At 49.8% G+C, this 15728-nt stretch overlaps 1 protein-coding gene across 1 annotated transcript in view; it reads left to right on the top strand.

Moving 5' to 3' along the window:
* The window catches only part of TOM1 (target of myb1 membrane trafficking protein), a 46250-nt gene that overhangs the window by 8011 nt on the left and 22511 nt on the right, over positions 1–15728 (top strand). Inside the window, exon 2 of the mRNA XM_082849598.1 lies at positions 14927–15011. Coding sequence (XP_082705724.1) covers positions 14927–15011 — 85 coding nt within the window. The remainder of the gene's footprint in view (positions 1–14926; positions 15012–15728) is intronic.

Genomic DNA, 15728 nt, shown 5'->3' on the forward strand with positions numbered 1-15728 from the left:
CCTTGGCCAGCCCCTTCACGCCTCTACTTTCATGGCCTTGCTCCTTCTTACCTAGATAGTTTTTTAAAAGCCATCCTTCATCTAACTGAAATTTTCTTCAGTTAGGTACTATAGTTAGTTATATCAACTTTAAAATTGTGGGTTGCCAAAGTTATGCCTCTGTAAAGTATTTTAGAGTTCCTCCTGTGGCCTGTGGTTACAAAATGGCAGGGGAGAGGCAGCCAGGGCTTTGAGGAAGGATGGCTCAGCAGCTTAGGAGACTGATGGAACTTTCCATGCTAGGTCTGGAAAGAGCTATTCGTTTGGAAAATAGGCTTCAGGACAGTGCTGGCTGGGGAAAAATGAATGGCTTCTGCATGTATGTGATTTAAAAATCTATTTTATGGGAATGCTTGAAATTTTCACACAGTGATTTTTAGGTTGATATTTTTGTAGTTGGTAACGTTTGTTTTGGTGTTAGCTGTTGTGCTAGGTGGGATGCAAAGCACATGAAGTGCATTCTCTCATTTCCTCCTCACATAACGCTGGAAGGTGAGTGCTTTAGTTATCCCTATTTTGCAGGGGAGGAACGAGGGCACAGAGAGGTTAAGGAATTCACTCAGGGACACACAGCTAGTGAGTGCTCGAGTCAGGACTTGCACTGGGATTTGTCTGTGTCCAGATCCCACTCTCCTAACTTTCCCGCCTCATTGCTTCCCCTTAGAATTGAAAGGGACCTGGCGGGTTTCCTTTAGAGTGAAAATGTCTGGGTTCAGGGTCCATCTAGGATGAGTTTGTTCCTAATGGTTCTTTCTGTATTTCTCCACCCACCACCCCAACCTTCAGCATATTGGTTTCCTCCTCTTGCTAGACCCCACATAACAGAGAGCACAGGTGAAGGCACCCTCTGGTGCTGCCTCTGTTATCAGGAGAGGAAAAACTTCCCCAGGAGCCACTGGGAAGAAAATTCCACCCACACCTCAGTGGCCAGAACACAGGGCCTCTTCTGGCTGCAAGGGAGGCTAGAAAAGCTAAACAGTGTGGGCCAGTGGAGAGTGTCTTTCACAGCAACAAGCTCTGCAGGAGTCAGTTCCATGCAGTAGAGTCGATAAACATCCAATGTAGTCACAGGGTGAATTAACACAAATACCATATCCCACGTGGGCAGGTGAGTGGGTTCCCACACTGTTTCCAGGAGGACAGCACAGCTGGGCGGTATCCCAGGGGGATCAGTAGGAACGGTGAAGGCTCTAGAAGTCACTTCCAGAATGGAGTGGTCACAGGAACTGAGGATGGTAACGTGGAGGTCAGATGAAGGAGGCACACGGTACTTTTTAAAAACATTCGCAGGACTGCTGAGCTGAAGAAAGATTAGGATTTCTGCACAACCGCTACTAAGGGATCAATGAGGCCAAAGGGTGGGAGTACTTCATTTAAATTAAAGTGCTCTAAGGGCTTATGGTCATGGTGAATACGGCCTCATCCTTCATTCAGTCATTCATCAAGCACATCCTGCAGGTTTTTCACAGGCCCGGTCATCCTGTGTGGTGTAGAGAATTCAAGGACTCACAAGCTGTAACCTCCACCCTTGAGCTCACAGCCTAATGAGAGAGACGTAGAAACAAAGAAGTAAATGCTATAGGGTTATTGTAACACTAAGCAGAGCTTGTGGTTGTGGTGCGCGCAGAGTGCCGTTGGCCCAGCATGGAGGGGAAGGCCCTCTGGGGGTCAGGGCAGGCCCCGCAGGGAGCAGCGGGCAGAAGGCCCAGGCGATGGGAGGAGGAAGCGGGGAGAAGGCCGGTCTGCACGCCGTAGGCTGCCACCAGGCTTCGGGGTACCTCGGCTGCAAGTGACCGAGAGACAGGCGAGCCGGCCCCACGCGCTGGGCTTACTTGGCAAGAAGTCGGAAGGTCGGCAGTTCCAGGATTGGTCTCACAGATCCACGATGCATTGCAACGTCCAGGCTTTTTCTTTCTCTGTCCTGAATATGTTGGCTTCGTGTCCTGAGCGTGTCACCTCGGCCCGAGCTCCAGGCGCCGTGCTCCCATGCTGGCTCCCAGAAGAGAGGACAGAAGGAGACCGGGGGGTGGGGGGGTGGACAAGGCTCTCCCCTCCCTGACAAGGCCCCGCCGACACCCTGTACTCCCCAGGGATCCGGACTGGGTAGCTCACCCACTCCTGGACCGGGCTCTGGCAAAGGGGAGAGGGGTTGCTGCTTTGGGTGGGGAAGAGGAAGGAGCGGCTGGGGGGCAGGCTAGGGGGTGTCTGTGCCTGATTCCCTCTGTCTGGCTTTGAAGACTGGTCTGCCAAGCCATTGGCATCATTGCCTTTCTCCTCCGGCTGCCTTGCTCCCTCCTGACCCTCAGCCTCCCTTGGGCTCCTGGACCTTTCCCCGTCTCAGCACGGCCTTTTCTCCCTCCCTCAGGCCCTTCAGACTGACCCTCAGGCCCCTCGTCTCTGCTCTTCTTCCCGTCATCCCTGAGGTTTCATCACGGATTCACTCATTCAGCATGTGCTCTTCCTCTACCAGGAACATCCCTCCTCACCTTCCCCAGCCTGGCAGCTTGTGCTCTGTGCTCAGTTCAGTCGGCACCTCCTCACCGGAGCCTTCCCGGTTCCCCTGAGGTGCTGACCCCCTGCTCCCGGCTCCCACAGCGCCCCAGACTGACCTCAGTCACATCACCTGTCATTTTGCACTGAACACGCCTGTCCAGCTGTTCTCACTGACCGCTGTAGGGCCTCCCTAAGGGCAGGGGTTCTCTTCTCCCTCTTTGCCTCTCTAGCACCTGGCACAGTAGCTGCTCCGAGCGTGTCGTAGGATGGAGAATAGATGGGCGGGAAGAGGGCATCTAGGAGGCAGCTGGGGGGCAGATGGGATAAAGGGGCACTGGGCAAGGGATGGAGGCAGCTGGTGGGTGGGGGGAGTGGAGTCGAGCAAAAGGGTGGGTACTACTTACAGTAGATTCCAAACAGCATATCATTTCGTTCATAAATAGTTCAGCGTGTCTCTTAAGGGCATGGAATAGGATTCCCATGTAGGAACCAACAAACAAGCCATAATCACAGTACCATTACACACTTTAAAAAAAAATTATGCAGATGTGTTTTTTAAAGCCTGAAAACAGTAAAGACTAGAAGGAAATCTCCTCAGAGGTTCACCATCGTTCCTTTGAGTGACGTTAGTAGGTGGCCGTTACACTGGAAAGATGACATTCCATGAATGTGGACTAAAAACAAAACGGCTGTGGGCACCTTTGCAGGGGTGCCAGTCATGGGAAAAGGATCTTGAAAGAGGGCCCCCATGGGAGCTCTGGGTAGAGCTGACGCACCGTGTCACTGCTTTCTTGATCACGGTCAGCTAACTCCCATTCTATCCCTATCCCCCGGGTGGGTGAGCCCTGCCCTAGACCTGGTCATAGTTAAGGTGGGACTAGGGCTGCTATCGGCCTTGACCTTTAAGACAGTTCCTTACTATTTACAAACCATATTTCATTGAATCTAGAAAGAAAAATCTACCAACTGAGCTCTGACAGGTCATCGTTTGTAAGAAACATCCCAGTATCAGAGGGGCTCAAGAGTGGACAAGGGGGGAATTCCCTGGCGGTCCAGTGGTTAGGACTCCGTACTTTCATTACCGGGGCCCAGGTTCGATCCCTGGTCAGGCAACTAAGATCACGCAAGCCATGTGGCGTGGCCAAAAAAAAAAGAAGAGTGGACAAGGGAGCTTAGGGTCAGTGAAACATGAGGAATGTTCCCCGGGATGGGGTGGGGACGGGTGCTCAGCACTGAACTGGGGCGGCAAGGGGGTCTGGAGGCTCGGCCGCTCCTTCCGCAGACGTTGGCCGAACCTCTACCCTCCTTCCCACCAGAGGGTAGGCCCCGGTGAGACAGAGATGTCCCCGGAGCTCAGGGTCCAGCCGAGGCAGGCGGGGGCAGAGCAGAGGGAGAGCACACGGGTCCAGAGGCCCCCGGGCCCGTCTCTGCATCCCTGTACTCCACTGCCAGGTGTGGGCATCAGCTGTGCCCACACGTGGTGGCGGCTGTAGGGCAGTAACAAGAGGTCCACGCCGCGTCCTGCGCAGGCTGACATGCAGCGAAGGCCGGTCATTTGGTCGCTGTTGTCCACAGTGTTACTGCCGCAGTGCGGGATGAGGCCTGGCACGGTTTGCCCAGTTGGAGGTGACACTGCGGGGCTGACACTGGGGTAGGGCCTTAAAAGCCGTCCCCATCGGCTCGTCTGAATCTCAGCCCCTCTACTGTCTCAGTGCCTGCTCTTTTCTGTCGGGGCATTTTTGCCGTCTGTAATGTCACTTGTGGCCGCCCACCAGACTGTAGACTTCCCAAGGGCAGGACCTGGTTGGTTTTGCTCTCTGACGTCTCCCAGGGCCTACGTGACACATGCTGAGTATGTTCGAGAGGCACATAATCTAGTGGTTAAGGGTACGGATTTGGGAACCAGACCTCTTTGGGTTCAAACCTCTGCTCTGCAACGTACAAGCTGTGTGACCATGGGCAAGCCACTGGCCTCTCTGTGCCCCTCAGCGTACCCATCCTCTGCCTTAGGGGCTGTGGTGAGGGCCGGCGGAGCTGCTGTGAAGTGCAGAGCCCCGTGTTTGGTGTGTGGTGACAGCCCAGCGAGTCAGTGTGGTGGGCCGGTGGGGGGTGGTCTCGTCGTCACCTGTGAACCAGTGCCGGCCTGAAGGGGAGCCAGGCATCCCAGGCAGAAGCCCCAACGCCTGAAAGAACAAGGTCCGCAAAGGGAGGGAGAACAACACAGTGGGTCGGGGCTGAGCTCAGGCCCAGCTGTCCTTCTCAGCCCCTGAAAAGGTCCGGTTTTTGACCCTCAGGCAGTGGGGGGGTCATGGATGACATTTAGACAGAGAAAAGCACTGGTTGGATTTATGTTGGAAGAGGAGAGTGTGGAGGTGACGGTCCAGGTCTGGGTGGGAGACAGTGCCTGAGCCAGGGCCGTGGCCGTGATGATGGAGGCGTTGAGCAGCTGGAACCCTCAGCTGGAGCCCCGGTGAGTGAGCATGCAGGGTGGTGGGGAGAAGGCTCTAGGCTGTTGCCCTCGGGCTGACCTGGCAGGAGGTGGCCAGTGTGACTCACATCCACAGTGCTGACCACGGGTCCCCTGATTGCCGCAGAAATGGCTTCCTGCAAAGCAGGGCTTCCCCAGTGGCCGAGAGGGCAGGCTCGCCAGATACCCAGGGTGCCCCCGAGGATGCGCAGGCTGGCACCAGGGCCCCGGAGCTGGAGAGTGTCTGGTGGCCACTCTGCTGCTCTCGGTCCAAGTCACAGTCATGGGACTTAGCAGTGACCCGTCGCTGCCCTTTAGCTGACACCATACGTACATTGTCTGGCTGAAGAGTCCCAACACCTGTGAGGGAGGCAGTCAGTCTTCTCCTGGTTTCACAGATGAGGAAACCGAGACTCTGAGGCTCGGATCCTTGCGCGTGGTCTCCGAGTTCAGAGGTGGGGACAGGCTCATCCCACTCCAAAGCTGTGCCACCGCCCAGCCCAGCTGTGCGGGCACCAGCCCCACGTGGAGAGGACAGAGCAGACAGAAGGACGCCCGGGGACCCCATCCACCGCCCCCCAGCCCCCGACAACAGCAGGTGGTTTGCAGGGCCCAGCTTCCTCAGGAGCTGGGGACAAGGGCAGGGCCTCTGAAGGTTACTGCCAACAGCCCAGAGCTGGACAAGTCAGCGGGCTGTCTTTTAGAACTGGTAACCATTGTCAGTGTTTTTATCCCCCCTTCTTAAAATAGCCAGCTGAGTTACTTTTGTGGTTAAAACCAAAAATAGAACACATATCCCCAGATTCCTGTGGGTTTAAATTTCTGCCCTTAACGGAGCATGCCTGCCCCTTGGACATGTTTATTAAGGAAGTCTTAGACTTCTCCCAGATCTGAGGGGAGGGGTCTGGGTACACCTCTCTTCTGGAATTGACCAGATGGCTCTTGTCTCTCTTCTGCCCTTCCTCCTCTTCCTCTCCACCCCCCCACACCTATTTAGACTGATTGAAGCTCCCTCCTTTCCCCCGACTCCCTCCAAAAAACTCCATCCTCTTAATGGCTCTGCCCACGACTGGCACTCAGGACTAAAGAACTTGGCACCTGTACTCAGGTTAGCATCAGACTCACGCTCCAGGGGTCCTGATACATCCACCTTGGTTCCTTGGGATGGGTTGCCTCTAACTCATAAATGTCCCAGCTGCCCCCTTAGCAGCCCGCTTGCTGTTCCAAAATGATCATAATCCCTTCTGAAACCCCGCCCTTCTCTCCCACAGGAGAAGGGAGGCGCCCATCGTTTTCAGCGGTCACTGGGAGAGGTCATAGGGGATCCAATGGTGGAACCACTGAGAGGGCTGCTAGTGGAGGAGGGGGCAGATGGCCTGAGGGGTCCAGGCGGATCCTTCTGGAAAAGCAGAGCTCCCTGACTCCTGATGGGAGGCGGGAGCAGTGGCATCCACAGCCATCCTCCCTTTCCACCATGTGTGACCTCTCCAGGCCTCAGGTTCCGCATTAGACAAGGGCAATAGTGTAGCCTTGTAGGTGTGAGGGTTGAATCACCTTCTTTACATAAACAGCAAACAGCTAACAAATGCTTGGTGTTACCTAGCATCTAACTTGGGAAGTTAAAATATTCCCAGGGCCCAGCTGGGGGCAAGGGAGCCTTTGAAGGGGCATGGGAGGGACACAGTCACTTTCAAGCTCCAGAAGGTTCACTCTGGGTCAGCATGGAGGACGCATGGGGGCAGGGAGGCAGGAGGAGCCGAGGCGTGGCTGACGAGGGCGGGGCGGTGGCCCAGCTGGGGCGGTGGCCCAGGGCAGGGCGGGAAGGGAAGGCCCGGGATGGAGAGAGCCTCAGGGGCTGGAACTGGCAGGACTCAGGGGCCCCTTAGAGGCGGTCGGGAGTCAGGTTGGCGAATCCCCCAGGCCAGGAAGTCACTGAGACGTGGCTTCCGAAGGAGGAGCAGTTCTGCGTGGTTGACCAGCCGCCATCCCCAGACCCTCCAAAGCAGGGCCCAGCACCCCCCCCACCCCCCCACCCCACCCCCACCCCCCGCTCAGGAGGCACTTGTCCAGCTCTCTTTGGTTCTTCTTATGTGGTTCAGTATGTGCGTGACTCCAGGGGTGGGAGTGTGGCCCAAAGAAGCCACACCCAGGACATAGTTGTGGGATGAGCGAGTCCATTTTTCACCCATTTAAAGGGCAACCTTTCTCATCCCCTCCCTCAGCCCTAACCCAGGAGCAAAGCAACCCACCCTGCTGCTGGGTCCATACCTGGATGCCTCAGCTGCCTGGCATGTGTCCTGGGCCACCCTGGCATCCATCCAGCCCGCAGGACCCAAGGGGGACCCAGGGTGGAACTGAAGTCAGGCCAGTTTCAAAACCAGGATCATGGAAGCCACCGTTGTAGGGAGCTGACTGTGCCAGCCCAGCCCAGGCTCTGCCCACAGGATGGGGCTGCCTGCCCAGCTGGAAGAGGGCCCTGCCCAGTCACACGGAGTCTGCCCCGTCTATCCTGACGGGCCTGGCTCGGAGTGCGGCTTCTCTGGGCACCACAGGGCAGGGACCGTGTCCATCTGTCCACACCGCATCCCCAGTGCCTAGAGCAGGCCTGCCACGTCAGTAGCTGTGCGACGGACGCGTGAGGGGTCTCACCCGAGAGCAGGGTGGTGAGAGAGCCTCCCTTGCACCATCGCGTGGAATAAGAGCTCCGTGTGCCCGGTCCATCGGGGCTCCTGGGAGATGCCCACAGAGCTATGCCCGCGGGTGCACTCAGGCCGCGGGTGTGAGGGCTCTGAGCCTGGAGCCAGGTTCTGAAGCCGAAGACACAGCCGTGATGGGGGAACTTGGCTACTGCCCTAAATGCTGATCCAACCGATGGTTAAAAACTCGTGTGTGGTCCTGACAGACCCGCAGGAGTAACGTGCGGGGCGGAATGTTGCCTGAGACAAGCAGAGTATGGAATTGTCTCTGCACACTCTGCTGGAACTTGGTCTTTTTCTTTTTTTTTTTTTTAACATCTTTATTGGAGTATACTTGCTTTACAGTGTTGTGTTAGTTTCTGCTGTATAACAAAGTGAACCAGCTATATGCATACGTATATCCCCATATCCCCTCCCTCTTGCGTCTCCCTCCCGCCCTCCCTATCCCACCCCTCTAGGTGGTCTACAAAGCACCGAGCTGGTCTCCCTGTGCTATGCGGCTGCTTCCCACTAGCCATTTATTTTACATTTGGTAGTGGCTATGTGTCCATGCCACTCTCTCACTTCATCCCAGCTTACCCTTCCCCCCTCTCCGTGTCTTCAAGTCCATTCTCTACGTCTGTGTCTTTATTCCTGTCCTGCCCCTAGGTTCATCAGAACCAATTTTTTTTTTTTAGATTCCATATATATGTGTTAGCATACGGTATTTGTTTTTCTCTTTCTGACTTACTTCACTCTGTATGACAGACTCTAGGTCCATCCACCTCATTACAAATAGCTCAATTTCGTTTCTTTTTAGGGCTGAGTAATATTCCATTGTATATATGTGCCACATCTTCTTTACCCATTCATCTGTCGATGGACACTTAGGTTGCTTCCATGTCCTGGCTATTGTAAACAGTGCTGCAGTGAACACTGTGGTACGTGACTCTTTTTGAATTATGGTTTTCTCAGGGTATATGCCCAGTAGTGGGATTGCTGGGTCATATGGCAGTTCTATTTTTAGTTTTTTAAGGAACCTGCATACTGTTCTCCATAGTGGCTGTATCAATTTACATTCCCACCGACAGTGCAAAAGGGTTCCCTTTTCTCCACACCCTCTCCAGCATTTATTGTTGGTAGATTTTGATGATGGCTATTCTCACTGGTGTGAGGTGATACCTCATTGTAGTTTTTATTTGCATTTCTCTAATGATTAGTGATGTTGAGCATCTCTTCATGTGTTTGTTGGCAATCTGTATATCTTCTTTGGAGAAATGTCTATTTAGGTCTTCTGCCCGTTTTTGGATTGGGTTATTTGTTTTTTTGATATTGAGCTGCATGAGCTGCTTGTATATTTTGGAGGTTAATCCTTCGTCAGTTGCTTCCTTTGCAAATATTTTCTCCCATTCTGAGGGTTGTCTTTTCGTCTTTTTTATGGTTTCCCTTGCTGTGCAGAAGCTTTTAAGTTTCATTACGTCCCATTTGTTTATTTTTGTTTTTATTTCCATTCCTCTAGGAGGTGGGTCTAAAAGGACCTTGCTGTGATTTATGTCATAGAGTGTTCTGCCTATGTTTTCCTTTTTATAGTGTCTGGCCTTCCATTTAGGTCTTTAATCCATTTTGAGTTTATTTTTGTGTATGGTGTTAGGGAGTGTTCTAATTTCATTCTTTTACTTGTAGCTGTCCAGTTTTCCCAGCACCACTTATTGAAGAGGCTGTCTCTTCTCCATTGTGTACTCTTGCCTCCTTTATCAAAGATAAAGTGACCATATGTGCATGGGTTTATCTCTGGGCTTTCTATCCTGTTCCATTGATCTATATTTCTGTTGTTGTGCCAGTACCATACTGTCTTGATTACTCTAGCTTTGTAGTATAGTCTGAAGTCTGGGAGCCTGATTCCTCCAGCTCCATTTTTCTTTCTCAAGATTGCTTTGGCTATTCGGGGTCTTTTGTGTTTCCATACAAATTGTGAAATTTTTTGTTCTAGTTCTGTGAAAAATGCCGTTGGTAATTTGATAGGAATTGCATTGAATCTGTAGATTGCTTTGGGTAGTAGAGTCATTTTCACAATGTTGATTCTTCCAATCCAAGAACATAGTATATCTCTCCATCTGTTTGTATCATCTTTAGTTTCTTTCATCAGTGTCTTATAGTTTTCTGCATACAGGTCCTTTGTCTCCTTAGGTAGGTTTATTCCTAGGTAGTTTATTCTTTTTGTTGCAATGGTAAATGGGAGTGTTTCCTTAATTTCTCTTTCAGATTTTTCATCATTAGTGTATAGGAATGCAAGAGATTTCTGTGCATTAATTTTGTATCCTGCTAGTCTACCAAATTCATTGATTAGCTCTAGTAGCTTTCTGGTAGCATCTTTAGGATTCTCTATGTTTAGTATCATGTCATCTGCAAACAGTGACAGTTTTATTTCTCCTTTTCCAATTTGGATACCTTTTATTTCTTTTTCTTCTGTGACTGCTGTGGCTAAAACTTCCAAAACTATGTTGAATAATAGTGGTGAGAGTGGGCAACTTTGCCTTGTTCCTGATATTAGAGGAAATGGTTTCAGTTTTTCACCATTAAGAATGACGTTGGCTGAGGGTTTGTCATTTATGGCCTTTATTATGTTGAGATAGGTTCCCTCTATGCCTACTTTCTGGAGAGTTTTTATCATAAATGGGTGTTGACTTTTGTCAAAAGCTTTTTCTGCATCTATTGAGATTATCGTATGGTTTTTCTCCTTCAATTTGTTAATGTGGTGTATCACATTGATTGATTTGCATATATTGAAGAATCCTTGCATTCCTGGGATAAACCCCACTTGATCATGGTGTATGATCCTTTTAATGTGCTGTTGGATTCTGTTTGCTAGTATTTTGTTGAGGATTTTTGCACCTATGTTCATCAGTGATATTGGCCTGTAGTTTTCTTTTTTTGTGACATCTTTGTCTGGTTTTGGTATCAGGGTGATGGTGGCCTCGTAGAATGAGTTTGGGAGTGTTCCTTCTCTGCTATATTTTGGAAGAGTTTGAGAAGGAAGCTCTTCTCAAATGTTAGCTCTTTAATAAATGTTTGATAGAATTCCCCTGCGAAGCCATCTGGTCCTAGGCTTTTGTTTGTTGGAAGATTTTTAATCACAGTTTCAATTTCAGTGCTTGTGCTTGGTCTGTTTATATTTTCTATTTCTTCCTGGTTCAGTCTCGGAAGGTTGTGCTTTTCTAAGAATTTGTTCATTTCTTCCAGGTTGTCCATTTTATTGGCATATGGTTACTTGTAGTAATCTCTCGTGATCCTTTGTATTTCTTCAGTGTCAGTTGTTACTTCTCCTTTTTCATTTCTAATTCTATTGATTTGAGTCTTCCTTTTTTTTCTTGATGAGTCTGGCCAATGGTTTATCAATTTTGTTTATTTTCTCAAAGAACCAGCTTTTAGTTTTATTGATCTTTGCTATTGTTTCCTTCATTTCTTTTTCATTTATTTCTGCTCTGATCTTTATGATTTCTTTCCTTCTGCTAACTTCGGGGTTTTTTTGTTCTTCTTTCTCTAATTGCTCTAGGTGTAAGGTGAGGTTGTTTGAGTTGTTTCTTGTTTCTTGAGGTAGAATTGTTGTGCTGTAAATGTCCCTCTTACAACTGATTTTGCTGCATCCCATAGGTTTTAGGTCGTCATGTTTTCATTGCCATTTGTTTCTAAGTATTTTTTGATTTCCTCTTTGATTTCTTCAGCGATCTATTGGTTATTTAGTAGCATATTGTTTAGCCTCCATGTGTTTGTATTTTTTACAGTTTTTTTCCTGTAATTGATATCTAGTCTCATAGCATTGTGGTCAGAAAAGGTACTTGATACGATTTCAATTTTTAAATTTACCAAGGCTTGATTTGTGACCCAAGGTATGATCTATCCTGGAGAATGTTCCACGGGCACATGAGAAGAAAGTGTATTCTGTTGTTTTGCATGGAAAGTCCTATAAATATCAGTTAAGTCCGTCTTGTTTAATGTATCATTTAAAGCTTGTGTTTCCTTATTTATTTTCATTTTGGATGATCTGTCCATTGGTGAAAGTGGGGTGTTAAAGTCCCCTACTATTATTGTGTTCCTGTTGATTTCCCCTTTTATGGCTGTTACCATTTGCCTTATATATTGAGGTGCTCCTATGTTGGGTGCATAAATATTTACAATTGTTATATCTTCTTCTTGGATTGATCCCTTGATCATTATGTAGTGTCCTCTTTGTCTCTTGTAATAGTCTTTATTTTAAAGTCTATTTTGTCTGATATGAGAATTGCTGCTCCAGCTTTCTTTTGATTTCCATTTGCATGGAATACCTTTTTCCATCCCCTCACTTTCAGTCTGTATGTGTCCCTAGGTCTGAAGTGGGTCTCTTGTAGACAGCATATATATGGGTTTTGTTTTGTATCCATTCAGCCAGTCTGTGTGTTTTGGTTGGAGCATTTAATCCATTTACGTTTGAGGTAATTATCGATACGTATGTTCCTATTACCATTTTCTTAATTGTTTTGGGTTTGTCTTTATAGGTCTTTTCCTTCTCTGTGTTTCCTGCTTAGAGAAGTTCCTTTAGCATTTGTTGTAGAGCTGGTTTGGTGGTGCTGAATTCTCTTAGCTTTCACTTGTCTGTAAAGGTTTTAATTTCTCCGTTGAATCTGAATGAGATCCTTGCTGGGTAGAGTAATCTTGGTTCTAGGTTTTCCCTTTCATCACTTTAAGTATGTCCTGCCACTCCCTTCTGGCTTGCAGAGTTTCTGCTGAAAGATCAGCTGTTAACCTTATGGGGATTCCCTTGTATGTTATTTGTTGTTTTTCCCTTGATGCTTTTAATATTTTTTTCTTTGTTTTTAATTTTTGATAGTTTGATTAATATGTGTCTTGGCGTGTTTCTCCTTGGATTTATCCTTTATGGGACTTTCTGCGCTTCCTGGACTTGATTGACTATTTCCTTTCCCATATTAGGGAAGTTTTCCACTATAATCTCTTCAAATACTTTCTCAGGCCCTTTCTTTTTCTCTTCTTCTTCTGGAACCCCTATAATTCGAATGCTGGTGTGTTTAGTGTTGCCCCAGAGGCCTCTGAGACTGTCCTCAGTTCTTTTCATTCTTTTTTCTTTATTCTGCTCTGCAGTAGTTATTTCCACCATTTTACCTTCCAGCTCACTTATCCGTTCTTCTGCCTCAGTTATCCTGTCATTGATTCCTTCTAGAGTATTTTTAATTTCAGTAATTGTGGTGTTCATCACTGTTTGTTTGCTCTTTAGTTCTTCTAGATCCTTGTTAAACGTTTCTTGTATTTTCTCCGTTCTGTTTCCGAGATTTTGGATCATCTTATTACTATCATTATTGTGAATTCTTTTTCAGGTAGGTTGCATATTTCATCTTCATTTATTTGGTCTTGTAGGTTTTTACCTTGCTCCTTCATCTGTAAAAATTTTTTTGTCGTTTCATTTTTTTTGTTTTTGTTGGGTGGTGCTGTATTCCTGTCTTACTGGTTGTTTGGCCTAAGACGTCCAGCACTGGAGTTTGCAGGCAGTTAGATAGAGCCAGGTCTTGGTGCTGAGATTAGGACCTCTGGGAGGCCTCACTCCGACTGATATTCCCTGGAGTCTGAGGTTCTCTGTTAGTCCAGCGGTTTGGACTCGGAGCTCCCACCACAGGAGCTCGGGCCCAACCTCCAGCCCTGGAACCAAGATCCCGCAAGCCGGTCACTGGGGGTTCCTCCCGTCCCCTTAAGTGTCTGTGGTCCCCCACCAGTGCCTGATAAGTGCCCTGGTTGGAAGGAGACACGGATTCTGCATCCTCCTAGTACGCCATCTTGTGTCCAATTGGAACTCGTTTTAAAGTCAGGTCTGCATGAGGATGGAATCTAGAAGATGGAGAGGGCAGGGAAAGTGGTGATGTGAATGCAAGGACAGCACTTCGGGGGTTTTATTTTTATTTTTGGCTGCATTGGGTCGTTGTTGCTGTGCGCGGACTTTTTCTAGTTGTGGTGAGCGGGGGCTACTCTTCGTTGCAGTGCACGGGCTTCTCATTGCAGTGGCTTCTCTTATTGCAGAGCAACAAGGCGCCCGGGTTTCAGGAGTTGTGGCTTGCGGGCTGTGGAGCACAGGCTCAATAGTTGTGGCGCACAGGCTTAGTTGCTCCGCGGCATGTGGGATCTTCCCGGACCAGGGCTCGAACCCATGTCCCCTGCATTGGCAGATGGATTCTTAACCACTGCACCACCAGGGAAGCCCCAGCACTTCGATTTTAAAGAACGTTTTTGAACGTCCTATAGTATGTTCTGTTCCTGTGTTCACTGTTCGCCCACCTCCTCTCACACTAGAGCACACGAAAGGCAGCCAGGTCCCAACACTGAGCAGATCTTACAGCAAAGGGCCACCAATTGTGGCCTCGACAGGCCCGGAGAATCTCGTAGTGGCTCCTGGCCTGGAGACCTGACCCCAAGAACCAGATAGACAGGATGGTTGCACAGCATTGTGAATGTTCTAAATGCCACTGAACTGTTCACTTTAAAATGGTTAATTTTATGTTGTGTGACTTTCACCTCAATTGAAAAAAAATAAAAAAGACCCACCACCCACTGAGTACCTGTTTTGGACCAAGTACCATGCATATGCCTGGTTTGCATTATCAGACACCCCGGGGCGCTTCTACCCACCTACAGACAAGCTAGCTTGTAGAGGAAGACCACGGCCAGGCCTCCTGTTGGTAACAGAGTTGGGATTTAAAACCCTGTGTCCTTGGCTTTGGAGGTAAAGAATATCTCTGGGAGATTTGAGAGGAAACGGGGGGCCTCCAGGAAGAGGGAGCTGGGGGCAGGGGAGGCCGGTAGATTTACTCTCCATTCGATGCCTCTCTGGAGCTTTTGAACCATTTTGAACCATGTGAATGGTTTCCAAGTCAAAAGATAATAAAAGGGTCAAGAGGGAACATTTCTTTACAAAAATCTAAAACAAAACCCTGTCTCTATATTGTCGTGTCAAAAACAAGCACTCTGAGGCCAGGCCCCCTGAATCCCCGTCCCGCTCACCCATCTGGTAGACTCAGCCATGGCTCCCTCCCCGGCCCCGCACGGCTACTCTAACAATTAAGTGACGAAATGGGGCAATGAAGGTGACACCGTTTATATGGTGCCTGGCCCATCTCGGGTGCCCGGAAAGCACCCATTGTCCTCCCCACTCCCGCTGAGTTTGTCTGTCTGGGAACCCCACACGCCGGTGTGACCTGTGGTTTCTTGTCCTCAGAGAAAGCTACAGATGGCTCCCTGCAGAGCGAGAACTGGGCACTCAACATGGAGATCTGCGACATCATCAATGAGACCGAGGAAGGGTGAGGACCCCCGGGGAGAGGCGGGACGCCGGCGGGGCGGCCACAGCAGCACACCTTAAACGTTTCGGAACCACGATCTAGTCTGACTGTCTCATCAAATGGATGAGAAGCCCAGAGATATGGGGTGTGCGGCCCACCCAGCAGCAGCAGTGCAGTCGACTGGCCCTTCCTAGGACGTCACCTGGACGGCATCTTCCTAGGACAAGGCCAGCTGGCAGCTCTTAGAATTAGGAGGAAGCCCCCAGCCCCATCTGCATGCTGCAGGCTAGACTGTGCAGCAGGGACCCCTAGCTTCCCCAGTGAGCAAGAACGGACTTTCGTTTCCTTAAGCTCTGAGGCCAGCAGGGAGGGGAGTAAACGTGCAGTGGACCCGAGAGGCTGGTCAGGGTTAGCCTTGGCCGAGCATTTCTGGCGCTCGGGTCCCGGCATCCTGCTTGGGGTCAGGCAGCCCCGCCAGAGACATGGTGTGGGGCAAGCACCGTGGTCCTGGCTCCTGGGCTCTGACCGGCATCACTGACCAGCGGTGTGACCTTGGGCAAATCACTTTACCTCTCTGGGTCTTTGTCTCAGAGAAGAGCTCTTCCATCCTTCCAGCAATCTGCCCAAGGCCCTGAGGGGAGCAGCGAGGGGATGGATGCAGGGTCACTGTCCTTCTCAGGAGAAACCAGGGAAGGGGTGGGAGGGGTGTGATGACCACAGCCAGCAAGAAGCGCCAGA

The sequence above is a fragment of the Leucopleurus acutus genome (assembly GCF_964270905.1).
Source record: "Leucopleurus acutus genome assembly, chromosome: 11".
Classification (NCBI taxonomy): Eukaryota; Metazoa; Chordata; class Mammalia; order Artiodactyla; family Delphinidae; genus Leucopleurus; species Leucopleurus acutus.